The 20,326-nt window shown below is 46.9% G+C and overlaps 1 protein-coding gene and 1 long non-coding RNA gene across 3 annotated transcripts in view; one reads left to right on the top strand and one right to left on the bottom strand.

Moving 5' to 3' along the window:
- The window catches only part of LOC144133596 (small nuclear ribonucleoprotein-associated protein B-like), a 28,794-nt gene extending 25,930 nt beyond the window's left edge, over positions 1 to 2,864 (bottom strand). For both annotated transcript variants that reach the window (XR_013315078.1, XM_077666790.1), the window contains exons 1-3: positions 2,727 to 2,864; positions 2,305 to 2,571; positions 1,318 to 1,423 (exon numbers count right to left, since the gene is read on the bottom strand). Coding sequence is in view for 1 of the 2 variants with exons in the window: in XM_077666790.1 (XP_077522916.1) it covers positions 1,318 to 1,423; positions 2,305 to 2,571; positions 2,727 to 2,729 (376 nt within the window). In the remaining variant the exon portion in view is untranslated. The remainder of the gene's footprint in view (positions 1 to 1,317; positions 1,424 to 2,304; positions 2,572 to 2,726) is intronic.
- A 252-nt stretch (positions 2,865 to 3,116) lies between these two features.
- LOC144133595 (uncharacterized) lies at positions 3,117 to 5,983 on the top strand. The gene is made up of 3 exons (XR_013315077.1): positions 3,117 to 3,839; positions 3,958 to 4,085; positions 4,602 to 5,983. It is a non-coding gene; the product is annotated as an uncharacterized LOC144133595 (long non-coding RNA).
- Positions 5,984 to 20,326: the final 14,343 nt, after the last annotated feature.

Raw genomic sequence — 20,326 nt, 5'->3', positions numbered from 1 at the left:
GTAACAGTTCTACAGCTGCCTAAATAAGAGCTGCATTCGTAGGCATGCAATATTTTCGCCAAATAAATTTGCCCTGGACATGCCCTCAGAAGACATAAATAAGCTATGATCTTCGAATGTACATGGACACGACATTGCAGAGGTCAAAGGAGATAACTTCTCACTCTCGTTATAGAATTTCTCACTTTCGGGGCATTGGCTTAAGTATCTTCATGAGGTCGCTGTTTTCTGTCACCTGCACTGAAAAATTTGCAAATATTGGGCTTAAAAAGTTTTAGAAACAATTCCAAAGCGTTTTGGCGATGTTCAGGCAGCAAACACGTCTCGTGCTTTCGCAAGGCTTCAGCAGCATAATGCACAGCTTTGTTGAGGAGCTGCTTCAAACTTCCTCTTTTTGTGCTAGTTAAGGTGGCAGAAGAGGACAAGCAGCCCTGCAGAACTTTCCCTCCTCTGCGCTGGCATTTGATGAGCGATCTGACAGCGTGAAGCCAGGTTTGCTCAATAACCTAAAACTTTGCTCACAGCACATGCGCTCGCCAATTCGCCAGGGCAGACCCTTTTTTCTATGTTTGCATTTAAAAGCCACACAATGGGTTAGAAAGCCTAGAAAGTTTAGTCCAGTACAGTCGTTCCCATCTTATGCACAAATATTCCCTTAGATGAATAAAACCCGGCAACAAAAGAAAGCTGTGGAAAGTCTGCAAAATTTAGTGCAGCGCGTAAAACACTTGGGCAGCACAAGAATGTGCGATGGCTCCAAAGTGCAAATCGTACCATAAAACGCTCACAAGCAAACAAACATCAAGCAGGAAATGTACAGTGCTCACAAACGAGAGTGCAGCGCAGCCTACCCACCAGCCTGCCCGCCAGTCCATGCTGATGCATGGACTAAGCAGAGGCCAGCATTCTTCTAAGGTACCATCACTTGCTTCTTGATTGCCAGCCCTAGCAGAGACATCATCAATGGCACATAGTTGCGTGTCGATTCACCCAAGTGCCAGGCTAACTTTTCTGACAATTTCCAAGTAACTTGGCACTGAAGAATGGGGAAGGAAGATACTCCTGTACACTCTATATGCAGAGTATGGCAGAATATCAACTGATGAGAACCAACTGAACAGCGCTAACAGACAGGACACAAGAGAAGAATATGGACACAAGCTCGTCTTGTCTGTTAGTGCTGTTAAATTGGTTTCTATCAACATGCATCAACCAGCCCAACTAAGCCCTCTTCTGGCAGAATATAGTTTTTTTTCGCAATGTACAAACAGGAACAACAATGTATTTTTCAAGCCTCTGGGCTCCTTGTAAGCATACCTGCAGGTGCAGCACCTACAGGTGCAGCTGGAATGCCTCTGCCAGCAGCACGACCAATCCCAGGTCCAGGGGCAGCCCCAGGGATAGGCACTCGGGGCAGGCCCTCCTGTATAGAAGCGCACGCTACAGCCAACAAATCAACACCACAAATTAAAGAAAAATTCGCCTAAGCTTTCCTCGGTTTCAGACTATGAGCTTTCATCATAGGCAACACTACAAGGCATCCACTCGGTTCAAATACTTCAACTACGGCAGCTCAGGTGAAGTGCCTTGGGCCTAGCGGCTGGAGAAAATCAATGCACTGAAATGCACCACGGCCGCAAACTGGACAGATGCTCGTGCCACGGTCAGCACAGCACGAGAACCTGATCATCACAAAGCAGCGAATTAGTATTCCCTCCATTACAGACTCCCAGGTGTATTGGAACAAAAAAATGTGAAGACGTTAATGCCCCTATATGCAAAAACGTTCTTTCTCTACTCTACATTCACAGATCCCTGGGAGTAGCTATGCCACTCTTGGCACACAGCAGCAGCGGTTAAGCCACTGCCCTGCGATGGCTGCCACCGGTGGGGCTTGTGCGACCCAGGTTGCTATTCCTGAGCAACCTTTCCGTGCCCAATCATTAATTCAACAGCCACCTGCAGCAGTGGGCGGTTTGCTCACAATTCGGAGGGCAGGTTGTGACGACGCCGTGACCTAGGTGGCCCCACCTGCCACCCTGGTTGCGTCTCTGGGAATTTTGTTCGTAGATTTTTCGCTCACGACCAACGACGACGACGCCAGCTTTTCAATGACACGGGCTCCTCAACGCGACTGCATTAAAACAAGCAAGCAAACATTCCTGTTACTTTCACGTTACCAGAAATACTTTAGCCGTGCAGATTCAGTACCCTGACAAAGTATTCAAACCGGATTCACTGTTGAGGTATGCGAAAGTGCACAAAAAGAAGGGGCACTGGATTTGCAACAGCACGGAAGACAACCTCAGGAGGCGGAGGTCCTTCGACGGTCAAAGACACAATGTTCTCGCCACGAAGCAACACAAGGCCCAGAACGCGTTTTTCTTCACGGTCTCCATGCTTGGCTTGATTCTTTCCTTTAACCTTGCGGAATTCCTCGCAGTCACCCAAGATAAGGTTCATATGCTTGTCGAATGCCTTGAAGGTTCCAATGAAAATGCGGCTATCCTGAAGGATAACACGCATCCTGTAGTTGATGTGCTGTAGCATCTTGTTGTTCTTGCTGATCGTCTACAAAAAGAAAAGAAACGGGTGTTTACAGACACCAGACGCCAATAGAACCGGCGACGTTAATAGCCGGCTGCACTGCCAATTAATTAAGAAACCAACGAAATAAATGTATCAAGTACACTTCCTAAGGCTAAACAACGTAAACTACTACTTACCATGATGATTATTTTACGCAAGCGCTTCTGATTATACGGATTTAAAACACAGCCACTACACTTTTAACTCCCGCCGCGCAACGCAAAATGTACGCTTTCCTGACTTCGTACGCCAGTTTGTTTGCCCAGTGTTTCCAGCAGCTGAATAGGTTTCGAATAAAATCTGTCGAAATCATTAACACAATTAAATATACTCATTTTAAACTTTAATTCAAATCTTAGCATAAAACACGCAATAAAACAAAAATAAGTTTATAAGCAAATTTATTTCACTGAATGTTACACAAAATGAGAGACAATAGAGACACTCGCTTCATGACTACTTGGCTAAAGATGCCCCCAGAGGAAGCCATCGGAAGTGAGCGGCCGCGTTACAGTGCTCTAGGGCGCGATTACGGATCAGTCTCAATCGAAATTGTCTCAAAAAGTATATCATTTGGCTCTCTCCTATTGGTCGGCGGCCATTTTGATTTTTTTCGTCACTGACTGACGTCGTAAATGGCGCAGAAGTGGTGACGTTGGCCATCTAATTATGCGAGCAGATTGAGACGATTTTTTGAGACTGGAAAAAGTAGTATCAACACGTTTGAGACAGAAAATGGCGGCTGTTTACATCGTCGTATACGCGGGTGACCGCGCGAGCAACGGTGTCGGAGGGTGCATGAAGACGACTTTGACGCGCGGGAGAGTTATTTCGAGGAGACTGCGCAGTGTCTGTGCGACGAACTCGCCGTTGAACTGGGAGGTGCGCGGGTGAGTGCGCTGTCAGTGGAGCGGCAGTGCTGTGCGCGCTGCGCTTCTTCGCCTCCGGTGGGTTTCAAGGCGCCGTTGGAAATGAAGAAAACGTCGGCGCAGCCCAACCGACTGTGAACAAGCCTTTGCGGCGGGCAGCGGAGACCAATGTCAACGTTGGGTAACAGAAGGGGGGTGTTTGCTTTCCAAGGAGATCCGAGGAGAAGGCGGCGGCGAAGGAGGACGTCCTTTGCCTAAACGTTCGCCGCGGCAGCATCTCCGGCGTCGTCGGGTGTGTCGATTGGGCACTCATCACTATCAAGGAGTCTGGGGGCAGTGCTGCGAATGAGCCGCAAGCGGTTCTACGCTGCGGACGTAATAGTGAGTATACCTCGGCCACTGTTTTTGACCGCATGAGTTCAAGTGCTACAAGTGCATGAGCTACAAGTGCGGGCCTCGGCAGCGAGAGTGAGTACGGGCTGTGCTTGTTTTTTCTCAGATCTGTGGCGCGAACATGTGCATCCTGGCCGTGGACTCGCGCTGACCCGGATCCTTCCGCGACGCGTTTGTCTGGCGGCATTCCGAGGCGGAGGAAGGCCTGCTGGACGACGGTGATTTTTTTTCTGGGTAAGCAGTAAAATAGCCGTGTCACCCGTCGGGCGAACTCAGTCACATCTATTGAGCTCCAGCACTATGCATTTGGCCGTATCTGCTAAAGCTACAAGAATCAGTCTGGACAGTTACACAAATGCAGACACTTTACAGTATGATACAGTGTATTGCCACCCTTTCCTTTTGTTAAATATAATTGCAGCAGAAACACAGGACACATATTACATTGTTGAAATGCATAGCCTTTCCTGTTGAAGAAACCAAAGCAAAATGCACCTGACAGTGCTTGTGTTTTGTAGGCAATCATAGCGCATCATTTATATGAATATGGTGGTAAAAGACTGACCTTACAGTAGTGCTCACTTATACATCTAAATCCTGCATGTATGTATGCTCTTGAATGTCATATTCAGCAAAGCCTGGTTGTGGGCTACTTGGCGTGAGTCTTCTACTGTATAGCAGAGTATCCTGTAATGCTGTTGAGATCACTGAGAAAGGACATGCTTAACTGCATCATTTTTTGTTATGCAGGAGACTATGTCTACCCACTGGAGCCATGGCTGCCTGCACCAGTTGCAAGACATTACAGACCTGACTCAGCAGAAGGCCTGTACAACACGCCACATGCTTTCACACAATTTGTGGCTGAGCGCTGTATTGGTGTGCCGAAGAGCTGCTTCCGTTGCTTTCAAGGGCACCGGATGCACCAGTGCCAGTGGAAGTGGACAGTGCGCATCATCACCGCACGTGCTGCACTTCACAGCCTCTGTTTGGATGTGCCCATATCAGCAGAGGGTGCAGGCGACACTGCCTCTGACCCAGATAACAACGGGCCACCTCTAAATGGTGGCCGCCTCGTACAGACAGGATCCCTCCTCACCTGCCTCCTGAGAAGAGCACGCGGTGCTGTACTTTTGGCCTCTCTAGGACGACCCGTTTCCAGAGGAAGGCGTACCGAGGGATGGTGCTGCGGCAGTTGCGATGGAAAATCTAGCGTCCAGAGACGACTCACCATGCTGGCATAGAGAGTCATATCAGGCACTCTTCCCCTGTTTCCACTGTCATTTCCTTGTGTCATTGCACAACACACATCTGCAAGTGTGTGAGCAATTGTGTGATGTGGTTGTGCCCTTGGCCAACCTGTGTGCAGCGAGAAGCCAGCTGTGACAAACAAGTGCCCCCCACCGGCTGCCACTTCATTTTCAGTGTGTTTGCTAGTATATCTTCCAGTCCCTCAGCAGCGTGTTGCACAGTCTCTTCCTGAAGACGGAAAAGGTGCTGAAGCAGCTCGCCCAATTTCTGAAAAGCATCATTTTGAACTCTCTTTTGTCAGTGCTTATGTCAGCCCACCTGCCCCTTCTCTGCTGTCTCGTTCCAGCTTGGTGGAGTGCCTGTGGTCATTACCTGTGTGACGAACATGCATGAACCAAACGTGTAGTGCTGGAATAAGGCATGAAATATTTGTGGTGCTTGTTGGAATCAAAAAGCTGTTTTTTATTGCATCATACATTCAGTAAGCGCGTTTATTTTTTTAGGCACAGCATTTGACACGAGCGTTTCTATTGCAGAAAAGGCAGTGTACATACAAGCATACTTTACCTTGATGTACAATTACCGTATGGCATTTCTGAGTGCAGTTAAGAAAAAAAATCTGAAAAATTGAGTTCAAAGTGCATGTTTTCTTTCATACAGAGGCTACCTATACAATAAATATGGCATAGTACAGTGTACATGATGCATTTTCCGGACTACAAAACATTTTCGCATATATAAGTAGTGTAAATACCAAAGCTAAGCATTTAGCGTAATGGTGTGTGGGTAGGGGTTTCGCTCTGTGCTAAAAGCTGTACCTACTGCAAGGAAACCGCTGTACAACAATGCATAATAAAGATTGTAAGGTGCAGTGGCTACAATGACTGCTAAATGACTAGAACATCTTCACTGATAGACAAAGATGTGTAAACATTACAGACACATCATCAAGGAGATGGTGTGTGATTAGAGGTTAGTTTACAATCACAAATCATGCAACACCGTTACTGGAAATGCTCTACAGCTCTAAGAATATACAGGCAGCTCCATTGTGGGAAATTTTGAGCACTCGGTTATTGCCCCATAACTGACACCTAGCTTGGTTTGCGTAACACAGGGCTATGAAGTCTTGTCCATGATGACACGAGACGGTGACAATGCTGAATGGCCGGACAAGCTCCTTGTGCTCTCATATAATATGTGTGATAAGTGCAACTGCTTTCAAGCTACTTTTCGCCTAGGTATTTAATGTCCTAGTCATTTTCAACTGGCTGTTCCCTTTCAAACTGGAGCGGCCTGTATACAGGGTGTCTCAGATATGATGGACCATAATTTAAAAAAAAAAAAACAAGTGGTCTTCCGACCTGAAAGGAAGTGCATGTTAGAAGCTATGCAAAGTATTTAAAGCCCTTCAAACACTGCCCTCACCAAACCCAGTTATACCAACATCACTTCGCCTGCTGAGCAAAATACAATATTACACATCACTGCCCTGTCCTACCTACCTCACTGCCCTGGATCATATGCAATGGTTGACCCTGGATCTACTACATGATCAGTAAATAACGTTAATGGAACAAGCTCGTTCTCTCCTCGGTGACAATAGCAAAGTTATCAAGTCAAGTGCTTCCTTTCTCTCTAAACAAAGTGGAGCATAAACATCACAATTTCTGCATCTTGCACAGGAAAAAAAACAAACTACGGCAACAACTGAACATAAACCGAACGGAGCTACAAAAATACAAACGGAACATCAAGTGCTTAGCCCGATGTGGGCGGCAACACTTGGTTACGAGGCAGAAGAGTGCTGCCACAGAGGCAGGCCGTGTCGGCTCTCATTTCCCGCACCGAGATTGCAAGCTATTAGCAGCTGCACCTGTCTGTCGGCAGTTGCTTCTATGTGATGATTCATGGTTTTCTGGTATTTTCTAAAGAAAATAAACAGAACCACACGTCACTCGGCGATCGATAGGCGCCGACCGAGAACACAGACTAAAGTTGTCTTCGTCGATTTTCGATCCGAGCGCTGCTTGTAAGTTGATCTCGGCAGGCCCGTAGCATTCACTGCCTTCAATCAGATTTTTCTGCGCACTTAAGACATCCGCAAAGTACCTTGATTTTAGACGACACGCGAAAAAACAGGAACTACCCATGGAATCGGCTGTTTTCTTGCAGGCCGCCATGTTCACGTTATGCCACTGCCAGCGCGCCCTCATGGCAAGAGAAGTTAACCTGCAGCAAATTTAATTGCAAAACTGAGAATGCTTCTAATTTTCCCTCATGTTGTTGAGATTGCAACACAGTTTACTACCAAAATAAAACATTACTTGTTTTCTTCATTGCGTTTTTGTTCATTTTCAGACTAACATGTTCACGCTATACCACTGACAGCACACCTTCGCGGCAAAAAAAGTGACTGAACAGCAAACTTAATTGTAAAAAATGAAAACACTGGTTATTTTGCTTGGAGCTATTGGGTTTGAAATACAGTTACTTAGCAAAATAAAACATTACTCGTTTTTATTCACTCCGTTTTTACTGCAAAACATTAGTCTACGGTCCCTTGTCGTGCGATTAGTGGTTTCGGGGCGGAGCCCACCGCCTCCTTGCTCCGCATTGGCCAATTCGGCGGTCGGCATTTCTCGGTGTCGTCATTTTGACGTCACTGTCTCAATATTGAGACAGTTTTTTGAGACTGATCCGTAATCGCGCCCCTGGATGTTCCTTCAGAATACTGGAGCTGCCATCGCATACCTGATTACAGTGGTACTGTGTACTGCAAGCTAAGAATGGGCGAAAATCAATGCGTGGAGTCAGAGAGGGTGGTGATGCTTTCACGCGATGATGGGCCTGGCGCCGCATATAGTGCGCTCCTTTGCGGCCACTTAGTAGAAACGGGGCGCATTGCCAGCCGTGAGGAAGGAAACAGACTGCTTCGAAGTGTCGACCTATACCGCCTATGTAAAGGAGCACTCTCCGTTAGCAGCATGCCGAAAAACAGCCTTACCAATGGACTTCAAGCGCAGTTGACCCTACACGACGGCACATACTTCAGTAAACGATGCGCCGGAAAGGAGCCATCTGAAGGTGTGCAGATTTCTTTCAAATTAATTATTTCAATTTTGCTTCGAACTTCACAATGTAATGCATGTACGATTAGAGCCGACGTTGTGGTCAGTTATTTTTCCTCTGTTTTGTTCTACTTCGCAGGACAGGCATGCGTATCCTGCCGCTACCTCAGAAAGGCCTTACTGACGCGGTGTTCAAGGGTAAAGCGGTCAATTAGAAAGACTGTGCAAAGTACAACGCAGAAGCTGCGTTCAGTGCGACAAAAGAACCGGAGGCTATCATCACGAATGAGTGACCTGAAAGATGAGCTCTGCAAGATGCAAGAGAAAAATGCGTCTAAGCCTATGGAAGTGATCGAGGCAGAGATCTCAGCCCTGGATCCTAAACAGCAAGAATGCGTGAGACAATGTTTCTCGGCAGCGAAAAAAAAAGCAGCAAGGGAAATGTGTACAGCAAACCATGGAAAGTGAGAGTAGCGCAAAACGGGACAAAGGGACAGAGAAGGACAGACACAACACAGGCGCTAACTTCCGACTGAAAGAAACCAGGGCGGCCAAGACGAACGTAATCCGTGAGGGGAAACAGGCGCATGCGCCCAGAAAGATAATGAAAAACAGGTGAATGAGGATCTACGGATGTGCACGATTCAGCGTTTCTTTAAGAAGGCCAGCTCTCTTTTGGACAGGGAGATAGACGGCTTGCTTACACATTTATCGTCCAAGGCAGCGATACGAGCTGCTTCAATAATCTCTCGCGTTAACTGATCCCGGTGTCTGGCAACGATCGAGCACTTGTCCAGAAATGGCACACAACCACACTCCTTGCAGTGTAAAGCCAGATTACTGCCAGTAAAAGTTCTCAAGTTATTTTTGTGTTCGCGAAGTCTCTATAAAAAAAAAATAACTTGAGAACTTTTACTGGCAGTAATCTGGCTTTACACTGCAAGGAGTGTGGTTGTGTGCCATTTCTGGACAAGTGCTCGATCGTTGCCAGACACCGGGATCAGTTAACGCGAGAGATTATTGAAGCAGCTCGTATCGCCGCCTTGGACGATAAATGTGTAAGCAAGCCGTCTATCTCCCTGTCCAAAAGAGAGCTGGCCTTCTTAAAGAAACGCTGAATCGTGCACATCCGTAGATCCTCATTCACCTGTTTTTCATTATCTTTCTGGGCGCATGCGCCTGTTTCCCCTCACGGATTACGTTCGTCTTGGCCGCCCTGGTTTTCTTTCAGTCGGAAGTTAGCGCCTGTGTTGTGTCTGTCTTTCTCTGTCCCTTTGTCCCGTTTTGCGCTACTCTCACTTTCCATGGATCACCGTTACCGACTCGCCCAAGTTTCTACCCTTGTACAGCAAAGCTTGGATTCTAGAATGCATAATAATGAAGATGAAAAGTGCCAAGTTGTATGAACATCTCCGAAATCACAACATTATTTGCCTGCCAAGCAAGAGTACACTAAAGCGCTATTTACGGGCTTACAAAACCACTTTTGGGTTCAGCCACAGAGTGCTTTGCCAACTGAAGAAAAAAACTCGACGCATGGATAGCTTCAAACTTCGTGGCGGCCTTGTGGTTGATGAAATCAAATTGTCTGAACACCTAAATGTGACATCATCTGGCCGTATTGAAGGATTCGTTGACTTGGGCCCGTTTACAACTGACGGACAGAATGTTCCATCTGACCATGGGATGGTCGTAATGTTTGTGCCCTTTACTGGACGATGGTCGCAAGTTATTGGCACTTTTGCTACTAGTGGCAATGTCAAGGCTGATATGCTGGCAAAAATTCTAATAGAAGCCACAATTGTCGCCGAGGCCAGTGGACTTCTGGTTGATTTCATTACATGTGATGGTGCGTCATGGAATCGTCGTATGTGGAACCTATTGGGAATTGGCGTAAAAAATTGAAATATTACGTGCAGCCGAGAAAACCCTGTGGACCCTTCTCGACAGCTGTTTTTCCTATCGGATTTTCCGCATCTCCTAAAATGCCTGAGGAACTCTCTACTCAAAGGTCCTCTGAACACTCCAACTGGTATGGTAAGTGCCCATCCTTGTATAATAGCAGTTGTCCTAGCAAGTCTTATGAAAGCTGCGTTCTAGCTACTGCATTTTTTGACAGCTCAACATGTGGTATGTTAACTGTTCCAGGTTTCCATCCAGCCTGTAAAACAGGCCTTCAAGCTCGACTCGAGCCAGCTCACTCTAAAGGCAATGCCTGGCTTGACATCTGCACACTTGGAACCTAATGGGTTTGAAAAGATGAGGGTGACACTTGCATTCCAGCTATTTGGAAATCGTGTTATCAATGGCCTACACTTCTACAAGGAGAAGTTAGAATCGTCTTGGGGCAACATTGATGCAACAATATAATGAGGTAAGCAAGCGCTTTTTCAGAAACATCACTACCTATTCGTAATTGGATTGAAGGGCACTAAGATATTATCGCGAACCATTCAAAGCTCTGTTTTTTAGCTGGCATCGGCATGTGGCCTTATCAGTGTGATTGTAGCGCGCGGATCATTTATATATGTATTCTCTGTTCGACGGGTAAATGGGTATTCTCTGTTCGATGACCAGCGAGTACGTTTGTGGCTATCGCCAACGCCGAGTAGATTTGCGGGCGCGAGTCAGCCCCCATAAAAGAGTTCATACGAGTGCTACACCTACCTGCCAGTTCATTTGTTGCCTGCGGCATTGTCACCACCACGTGACATTATAGCACTGACAGCAATAGCATTTGTTCATGATTGCCGGACAAGTTAACCTCAATGTTAATTTCTCACTTTTCCGCATAACTGCGTTCTTGCTCCTATGCTTATTTAAAGTATCGTTTCGACAGCAACGTAATTTGGTTATTGTACCATGTGGTGTCCTATGTCTGCACTAAAGATCGCTTTTCATTTTTTCAGAACTGTCAGCAGTCTCATAAGGATCATGACGTCTCGGTTTACAGCGCAAGCATTGCGTCCAGGCTCTCATAGTGTACAGCAAATCAAGGACTTCCTGCAGCTGTTATCACGCTGGGAAACGCATGCAAATGGTGCAGGATTCATAAGCTTGTCAACAGCAGTTGGCTTTAAGGTCACACTTACTGCCACCATCGAACTATTGGACTTCCTGAGTACACAGGGCTTTAAGTATTTAATGACATCGCGCTTGAGTCAGGATCCATTGGAGAACTTTTTCGGTATAGTTAGGCAGTCCTGTGGATCTAACGATCACCCTACACCAACCCAATTTTTGATTGTAGTGAATTGTCTTTCGTTTTACAATCTAGCGGGAGTAGTGAGATCAGGCAACGCCGACAGCAATGAGCCACTTGGTTCCTTGCTGGACGCATATAATGCCAACACTGCAGAGGAAGACATTGACAAACTCATAGAGTCGGGCAATCTCTCATTGGCTGAAGGCAAACTACGCCAAATATCTCCAGATCACAGCGGTTATGTTACTGAAAACAGCGATGACCGGCTAATACACTACATGGCAGGTTATGTAGCGCGCAAGTTCATTGCACGCAATGACTGTGTCGAATGCAAAAACTTGCTTCTACAGGCGCCAAATGAGGAAAGCCAGGACAGTGAGTTTACTGCAATTTGTGACAAAGGAGGGTTGCTCTACCCGTCTCGTGTGCTTTTTTTGATGGTGAGAAGGCTGGAAAACCTTTTCACAGCTTTTTTTAGTTAGGAAAAGCTGTGCTGGAAAAATCTCAGATTTCATGTGGTGTAGGGTGCAGCCAGCACTCACAAGCGCTCACAGTAAGCATTCTCAAGTTTTATGTTTTGAAAAGGCTGCATTTTTATGTTAAATCAATCAATGAGTCGCGAGAAGCTCGCAGGAAAAAGAAGCTTCATGCTAAGATGGGCAAGTGCTCATAGTCGCGCGGCTAAATGTACTGTGCAAACAAGAAAACACGGCATTCCTTTGAGAAATTCAAGAATATGTCTCACACTGTGCATAGTTGGAGCGCTGCAATAAAGGAGTGCTTTGTATTATAAAAGGTATTTTATCTTGTCTTGCATTCATCAGCGTTTATACATCGGCGGCAATTGACCCTTCGTTTTGATGAAAAAAATGCATGCATCAAAACAACAATTAAAACAGGGGCATGAAACCTAAAGTTCGACGAAAACTCGTCCGGTCAGGTAGAAGATTCATGTAAAAAGGAAAGGAACGCCGACCAAAGGTTGTTAGAAAAAAAGACGTTTCGGCTTCCCTACGGAAGCCTTGATCAGAGTTATCAAGGCTTCCATAGGGAAGCCAGAACGTGTTCTTTTTTCACAACAACCTTTGGTCGGCGTTCCTTTCCTTTTTACAAAACAGAGGCATGCATACCACACTTAAAATTATCGCATTCACATATAGTACGCTGTACACACAACGGTCTCTAAGTGAAGCGTTTTTTTTAATTCCAATTTCTTGTTGCCCCGCCCCTCTACTAAAACACTTCCGATGGCTCAAGCTGGAGTACACTCGGCCACGTTTGCCGACAGCTTCGAGTTGGCCGCTGGATAACCCCGATGATCGATATAATGTTTGCTCCTCTCCCTGTACTCAGCCTTTCCTATGGGCGGCGATAATACTAGTATGCACTAACGTTGAAATATGGGAGCCGTACCTGCAAAAGAGCACGATCAGCGTTGCGAAGCATTAACGGGGCCGCTCGTCCGCACCACCGCGCTATCGGCTGTTGGCTACTACTACATCTAATTTTCTTGATTCGCCGACAATATCTGTGTACAGCTTCACCTATTTGTAGGACCTGTTTTAAAAGACAGAGCCTTGCTTATTTCTCCGACGATTCTATGCACAGCGCGCATCCACGGCGCGGCGCGCCTCATTTCATACAGCCCATGCTCTGGTGGCGCCATCTGGTATCGTCGACACAAGTCGCCTCACCGCTGGCCGCTCCCTGAACCCACTACCGATATTCGAGAGCACTGTAGCCGCGTTACAGTGAACTAGAACATACCCAGTGGCGCGACCTCCTCCACCGGAGCGTGCCTTGAGCGGTAGAAAGTTGCGGCGGCGCTGCAGTCAACCGCACTTGAAAGCGCATCAGCCTTCGGGCCGCTGTTCTGCTAGGATAAGCGCTTCGTATGGCGTTTGATGCGGCTTCAGTTTACTACCACGGGGTGTTGTAAGAGTAGCCAGGGCCAGACGTTTTTGCATTTGCTTTTTGTTTCTTGCAGCTTCGCTTTACTCATGTCAAGGCTCCGATACTGTCGTGGGAACAAGTTGTAGTTGTGCTGTCAGGCCGGAAACGGGCACTGCATCGCATATCGGTTTTCCCGCGCGTGGTTGAGCTGGATACTTGGGCGTCGTACATATGGCTGACTTCTATCTGCGACTGCTGGCGCACTCCGCATAAAATACATGCCTAATTGCGCATGTGTCCTCACTTTTGAGCGTCTTCAATGACAAAATAAAAAAAGTCTACTGTCTAGGTTCAGCAATAATCATAGGCCCCAAAACGAAAACGCATAAAAAAGGAAGCTTGTCGCGAGTGTAAGGCAATGGTGATGTACTTAATTGTTTCCTTAATAGGACCATATTTGGCAAAAACTTTCAAATTCACTGCGTTATTTGCGCCGAGATGGCTTTTCACGAACGCAACGCGCTCGAATGCCCTACATTGAATGCATGCATTCCTGGTTTAATTGCTGGTGTAATTTTTTCCTTACTTCTTTTTTTAGATCTTGTCTATCGGTATACACAAGTTATTTGAAGAATCATATCTACAATAATGAACAGCACAGTTGTAATATCCACCAGTGCACTTTTATTTACGCAGCATATGCTCATTGCATGTCATAGTTAATCATTGTTCAACTGATTCAATACACTTTCATAGTCGACTTAGTTTTAAATGTTGGTGAGACTTCCTGCGTGCTGCATCCCGGGCCTTATTTAAGCATTTGATATAAAAGTGCATTCGCGTAACTACATAAAATTCAATCATACTTGCTGTTAGTGTTTGCTGTTAGTGAGTCCACGCAGGTGGGCGACATTAACAACTTTGTCCGTTGCGGCAACAACTTCGCATTCTTCGTTGCCCACTGCAACGTCCGCACCATGATCTCTCTCTTGATCGCGGTCCGAGCGGCGAACTTTACATCTGGTATCGCATGGATCCTCTTGCTGCCGTCTCTTTCTTTGGAGCCTTGGAGTCGTACTTGTCTTGCTCAAATTGGCGGGCAAGTTCGGGAGAAGGGATGGAACTGCATTAGGGGCGAGCTTTGCAGTCCCCTTCGGGTATCTGACTTCCTTTCCATCTATAACGTGGACATAATCCCTCAAAATGAGGTGCGGTTCAAAGTGGAGTTCGCAAACTGCGCAATCGGGGCCAAGCGGCCTGTCAAGCCTGCGCAGATTTCGCTGCCAAACAAGCCTTTGGGTTTCATCTTCGGAAGCCTTGAAAAAGAGGACTTCCGCTCTTGGGCTGTTCTTGCGTACCCAGTTGTGCAGCCTGGCGCGTAACAGTGGGATAACCGCCGCTTGGGCGGCATCATCAAGACACTGACGCAGAATAAGGCACGAAAGAGGCGAGGTGCCGCGACCAAAGCAATGCGAAGCGATGCGCAGTAGCAGACGACGAGCGCGCTCGCTTCAAGTGCGGGCGACGACAGCGCCGCCGCTACATTCTCCCGAAGGAGGCACGCGGCCAACAGTGAGCTCTGAGCCGGGCCTCCGCTCGAGTACAGTATTGTGCGTTTTTATCGTGAAGACTTTCAAAAGTTTCTCCGCCTCAACTACAGATTCCAGCCACTGTACCTCAACTCCATGGGCGCGCAAAGCATCATGGGGCGATGAGCTAATTGGTGCAGGACAGTAGGTTTTTTTCAGGAACACAGAGTGGCATTACAGAGATGTCCCATTCCGTATCCACGGCGCGCTCCGCGGCGCAATCGGACCCACCTTGTTCTTTTTCCCAAGTCTGGGAGAGGAGGTGGAGGCAACGAGGCATCAGGAGGTGAACACAGCGAGACGTAGACAGACGAGGCGTCTCTGGACGTATGTTCTCTGGGAGAATCACACGCAACCTGCGTGGACGCCTCTTCGCACCCTCACACAAGGAGTGGGCGATGTGTAATCCCGCCCAAGAGACTCTCCTGTGTTTCATGGGAGATGTTGTAGGCAGTAGCCGAACCACTGCAGGTGGCTAGGCCGAGTACGCGCCTGGCTGCGTGATCACGTGACGCACGCTGTGCGTGTCGCGCGAGCTCGTTCTCGGCCTCGGCCAGTGTTCGCTTGCCCGGGCAATAAACCGGTCGCTGGAACTGCTTTCCTCAACTCAAATTGGTTTCTCTGGGTGTTTTGGCTCTTTACGTTTGCCATTAACACTTCTATGATTCGCGGCCAGGAGACAGGCGCGGGCAGATTATGTGGAGAGGTACTTAGCCAAATTAGAAAACACAGTCTTCATGGATGCAACCATGTATCCATGGAATAGACGCGAAAGCTACTACAAGACAGTTTCGGTGGTAGTTGATAACGTAGGCAATCTAATCACCTGCGCAACTACACGTAGCGTCAGGATAGCGGCAGCGGAGGAGGTCGCTGTTGCGCTGGCAGCGGCTGAGGGCTATCGAACAGACGAATCATTGGTCATTCTAACGGACTCAGAAGAGACATGCAGAAACTATACGAAAGGTAGAATATGCAGGGCTACCTTAGCTATCCTCCGCGAAGAAGTACACCTCAGAAAAACAGCAACCCACAGATTAATCTAAATTCCGGCACACACGGGGATAGAAGGAAACGAAAGGGCAGACAGCTTGGCTCGAGATATCACGTACCGAGCCGAGCGGCCATACGCCCTGGGACAGCACTTCACCGTGGAGATCGGATTTTCAGAATACCTAAACTACCAAAGAGGCAGGAGAATTAGATACTCCCCGCCACATAAGGGTCTCACACAACAAGAAGCAGCTAGTTGACGGAGGCTGCAAACGGGAACATTCTTTAACTTACATATGCTTAGCAAGATGTATCCTACACAGTATAGGAACACATGACCGTGGTGCGGGGCAACCCCCACGCTTTACCACATAACCTGGGAGTGTAAGCGAAACTACACTTTCCACCAACACAAAAGCCCGAGTGCGGAGCAGTGGGAGAGCCGGCTCACCAGCTGCGAGCTCGCCGCCCAAAGGGCAATGGTGCAGCTCGCAAGCGAAGCAGCGCGACTCAGTGGAGCCCTGGACTAGGGGCCCAACCCTGCTTTGAAGGTCAAGAGTCTGCAGCGATGCAGACGAAGACCGAACGCTAAACACTTAATGGTCCAAATAAAGGTTTTCTCTCTCTCTCCTCAACTCAACAGGGCAAGTTGTACAAGGCCCTAATTCTAAAAAAGGTATTATGACATTAGAGCGTGTCCAAAGGAAAGCGAGATTTATTTTTGAAAAATGTAAATGAAAGGGTTCCCCGCCTTTACTAATGATTAGGAATAAAATCAGTATATTAAACCATGCGTAAAATTAGTCGTCCCGTTTTGCTTAGCATTCTGAACGAAAAAAAATCTGAGTTCAACTGCCTCATCATGTACAGACTTATTATATGCGAAACAGGACACAGAAAATCCCTTACGCCAATGTTTTATAAAACAAAATCTCATATGAATAGGTTTTAAAGCGAAAGCTTTACTGGCCGCGAACTTGTGATTTCGCCATGGCGGTGCTCCGAGGAGGCACATGACGTCACAACGCGCGCCTCGCCGCGTGTATTTTTCTCTCTCTCTCTCTCGCTCCTTCACTACTGCGCATGCGCCACAAGTAGCACCGAGCCACTGGTGTTCCGCCGCTGCGCAGCGCCGTGCCTTTCCTCATAACAATAATACTACTAATAATAAATCGTTTTTGGGGAAAAGAAATGGCGCAATGTCTGTCTCGTATATCGTTGTACACCTGAACCGCGCCGTAAGGGAATGGATAAAGGAGGGAGTGAAACAGGAAAGGAAGAGGTGCCGTAGTGGAAGGCTCCGGAATAATTTCGACCACCTGGGGATCTTTAACGTGCACAGACATCGCACAGCACACGGGCGCCTTAGCGTTTTTCCTCTACAAAAATGCAGCCGCCGCGGTCGGGTTCGAACCGGGGAACTCCGGATCAGTAGCCGAGTGCCCTAACCACTGATCCAACTTTCAATTTTCAGTTTTCTCTTTCTTCTTTCCCTCCTTCCTTTATCCTTTCCTTTACGGCGCGGTTCGGGTGTGCACCGAGATATGTGAGACGGCTACTGTGCCATTTCCTTTCCTCAAAAACCAAGCAAAACAAGTGAGGCGTCGGCGTTCATAGAGCTATTCGCGTTCACAACTTGCAGATGCCAATCATTTTCACGAAAGGAAAGGCTCCAGTGGAGATTTCAATCTCGCTTTTATGTACGTGGCGTTGGTGTCCACTGCAAAAGCTTGCTTTGATTGCGTTCCGCACGCTGGAGAGGCACCACGCCCTCCCTGCCACCCTGCGAGGTGGCATGCAGTTAATGGTTGATCGCGAGAGATCGCGTTGTGGCTGACATGCGGCAGTGCCGCATGTCAGCCACAACGCTGTCAGCGCTAATTCATTCAGGCCACATTTCTCTCTCACCACCGCCAAATGTATCAAAACACGCATAAGGCGTGCGCATATCCAGGGAGCCAGTTATGCGCCCTTCCTTTGCCCAAAGCCATTGTCAACGGAACACAGTGAACGCCGACATGTTTCGCTTTGTATATCCTGGATTAGCTGAGCTAATCCACATTATTGCTTCCCCCGCGTACTGTAAAGGAATGCAATTCCATCCCTGTGGAGTGTTACGATCAAAGGACTTTGCGCAAGATATCGAAAAATTTTTGCTCCCTGAACAAGTCCAGACATAAGGAGTGTTTGCAAACGACTTTCCTCATTCCCCCACTGTGTGGTGATTGTGCTACTTTCTATTATTGGCACAGCGATTGCCCTCCTGTATATAATTTATATGTGCGGTCGTTTTCTTTTTCTTAGTCATTGTGAGGGGGTAACAATCTACATGTTATAGTAACATTCCTACAGTTTGCATCCTTATTGTGTGTTTTTATAATAATAATAATAATAATAATAATAATAATAATAATAATAATAATAATAATAATAATAATAATAATAATAATAATAATAATAATAATAATAATTGGTTTTGGGGAAAGGAAATGGCGCAGTATCTGTCTCATATATTGTTTTTATTGTTGTGTTTTGCATTGTCGCGCCTTTTCACTCTATTTCTCCGCCTGCTTGAGCCAGTAATGTGACCTGCAGTATTAATGAGTAAATGAAGAAACGTAAGAGCTACCGTAGTGTGTAACAAAATAAAAACAGCGCAAATTTTTACACAAACAACACAGAAAGACCAGACAGGATGGGCGCTGTCTCCAACTATGCTTATTGAAAGCCACATGTAGCCCGAAGAAGGTGAACGCATGCGCATTTCTTGCATAGTAAAAAGAAATAAAAAGAGAAGAAAGAAAAACAACACAAAAAACACACTTAAACAAACCTACTAATTATCGCGTATTCTTTAGCAATCTATACCAACTTTCTTGTAGGGAGATAGAAGTGGTGCTGACGCACATGGCACCTCTCTCATTGATAAAACAGGCTTCTGCCAGTTCCCGAGCTAATGTATCTTTGCTTCTAGCTAGAATTTTAATCTCGCCAAGTCCTGGTTCACAGTGTTTTTTTTTCGTTTTTATGAATGCAGGAGCGGCAATGGGCGGGTAGGTTTTCGCACGAATTTGATGTGTTCCTTAACGACCTTTTATGTTCGCCTGCACGCTCGTTTACACAACATCCAGTCTGGCCGACGTACACCTTGCCACATGCAAGGGGGATCTCGTAGACCCCTCCCGTGGCACACCTTACGTAGGGCTTCGAGTGCTTCTTTCCACACCCAGATTTAGCCTTGGCACCGCTGCTAACCTTGGGGCACATCTTGGCCAATTTGCAGGGGGCGGAGAAGACCAACGTTACTAGATTACCTTTTGAGAAGACCATGGGGACTCCGCACTTGTTGCCAACTCGTTTTAAATTGTGGGACACCTTGTGAATGTACGGTATCACCACTGGTTCGGCTTGGCCGAAGTCTTCTTTCCGGCGTTGTCCCTTTGGCTTACACTTAAGTTTTTACAGCACTGCCTCGGTCACGGCAGCCAAGACGTGGTTAGAGAACCCTGCTTTACGCAGTCTATTCACCTCATCCTGGAAGCTCGCCCGCATCATGTGAGGGCACGACATGAGGAGTGCTGATTCCATAGAAAGGGTGGCAATAGCCTCTTTAGCAGTTTTTGATTGAGCCGAATCGAACGGTAAAAAATCTTTCTTGGCCCTAGGAAGGTAGCGCCAGCAAACACTTCTGTCCCCCAGCTTAATGTTAAGGTCCAAAAACTGGAGGCAGTCCTGTTCAGGAAGCTCAAATGTGAAAGAGAGCCCCTTTCCATGTTGTGTGAACATTTCTAAAATTTTTTGCGTTGACAATTTTATGTCTCTTTTAGAGCTTTATATTAAGTCCACCTTCATCTAGTTTGACAACCGGGGGTTCCTACAACGCCAGGGCATTTGCATCGGTTCATGTGTCGCGCCAGTTTTATATGCAACATTTTTCTCGCATCCATTGGCAGCATTTTGGCATCACTAACTGAAGATGGAACTGTTCAAAAGATTTTTACACATATTGACATTTTTTTTAGTGATTTTAAAGAGACATGACACAGGCCGCTATGAGGCGAATGCCATGAAAAATATTTTAGAAATGTTCACACAACATGGGAAGGGGCTCTCTTTCACATTTGAGCTTCCTGAACAGGACTGCCTCCAGTTTTTGGACCTTAACATTAAGCTGGGGGACGGAAGTGTTTGCTGGCGCTACCTTCCTAGGGCCAAGAAAGATTTTTTACCGTTCGATTCGGCTCAATCAAAAACTGCTAAAAGGGATATTGCCACCCTTTCAATGGAGTCAGAACTCCTCATGTCGTGCCCTCACATGATGCGGGCGAGCTTGCAGGGTTCTCTAATCACATCTCGGCTGCCGTGACCGAGACACTGCTGCAAAAACTTAAGCGTAAGCCAAAGGGGCAACGCCGGAAAGAAGAGTTCGGCGAAGCCAAACCAGTGGTGATACCGTACATTCACAAGGTGTCC

Source organism: Amblyomma americanum, chromosome 5 (genome assembly GCF_052857255.1).
Source record: "Amblyomma americanum isolate KBUSLIRL-KWMA chromosome 5, ASM5285725v1, whole genome shotgun sequence".
In the NCBI taxonomy this organism is placed as follows: domain Eukaryota; kingdom Metazoa; phylum Arthropoda; class Arachnida; order Ixodida; family Ixodidae; genus Amblyomma; species Amblyomma americanum.
Note: the sequence above shows the minus strand (reverse complement) of the source record. Positions and strands in the feature narration are given on the sequence as shown.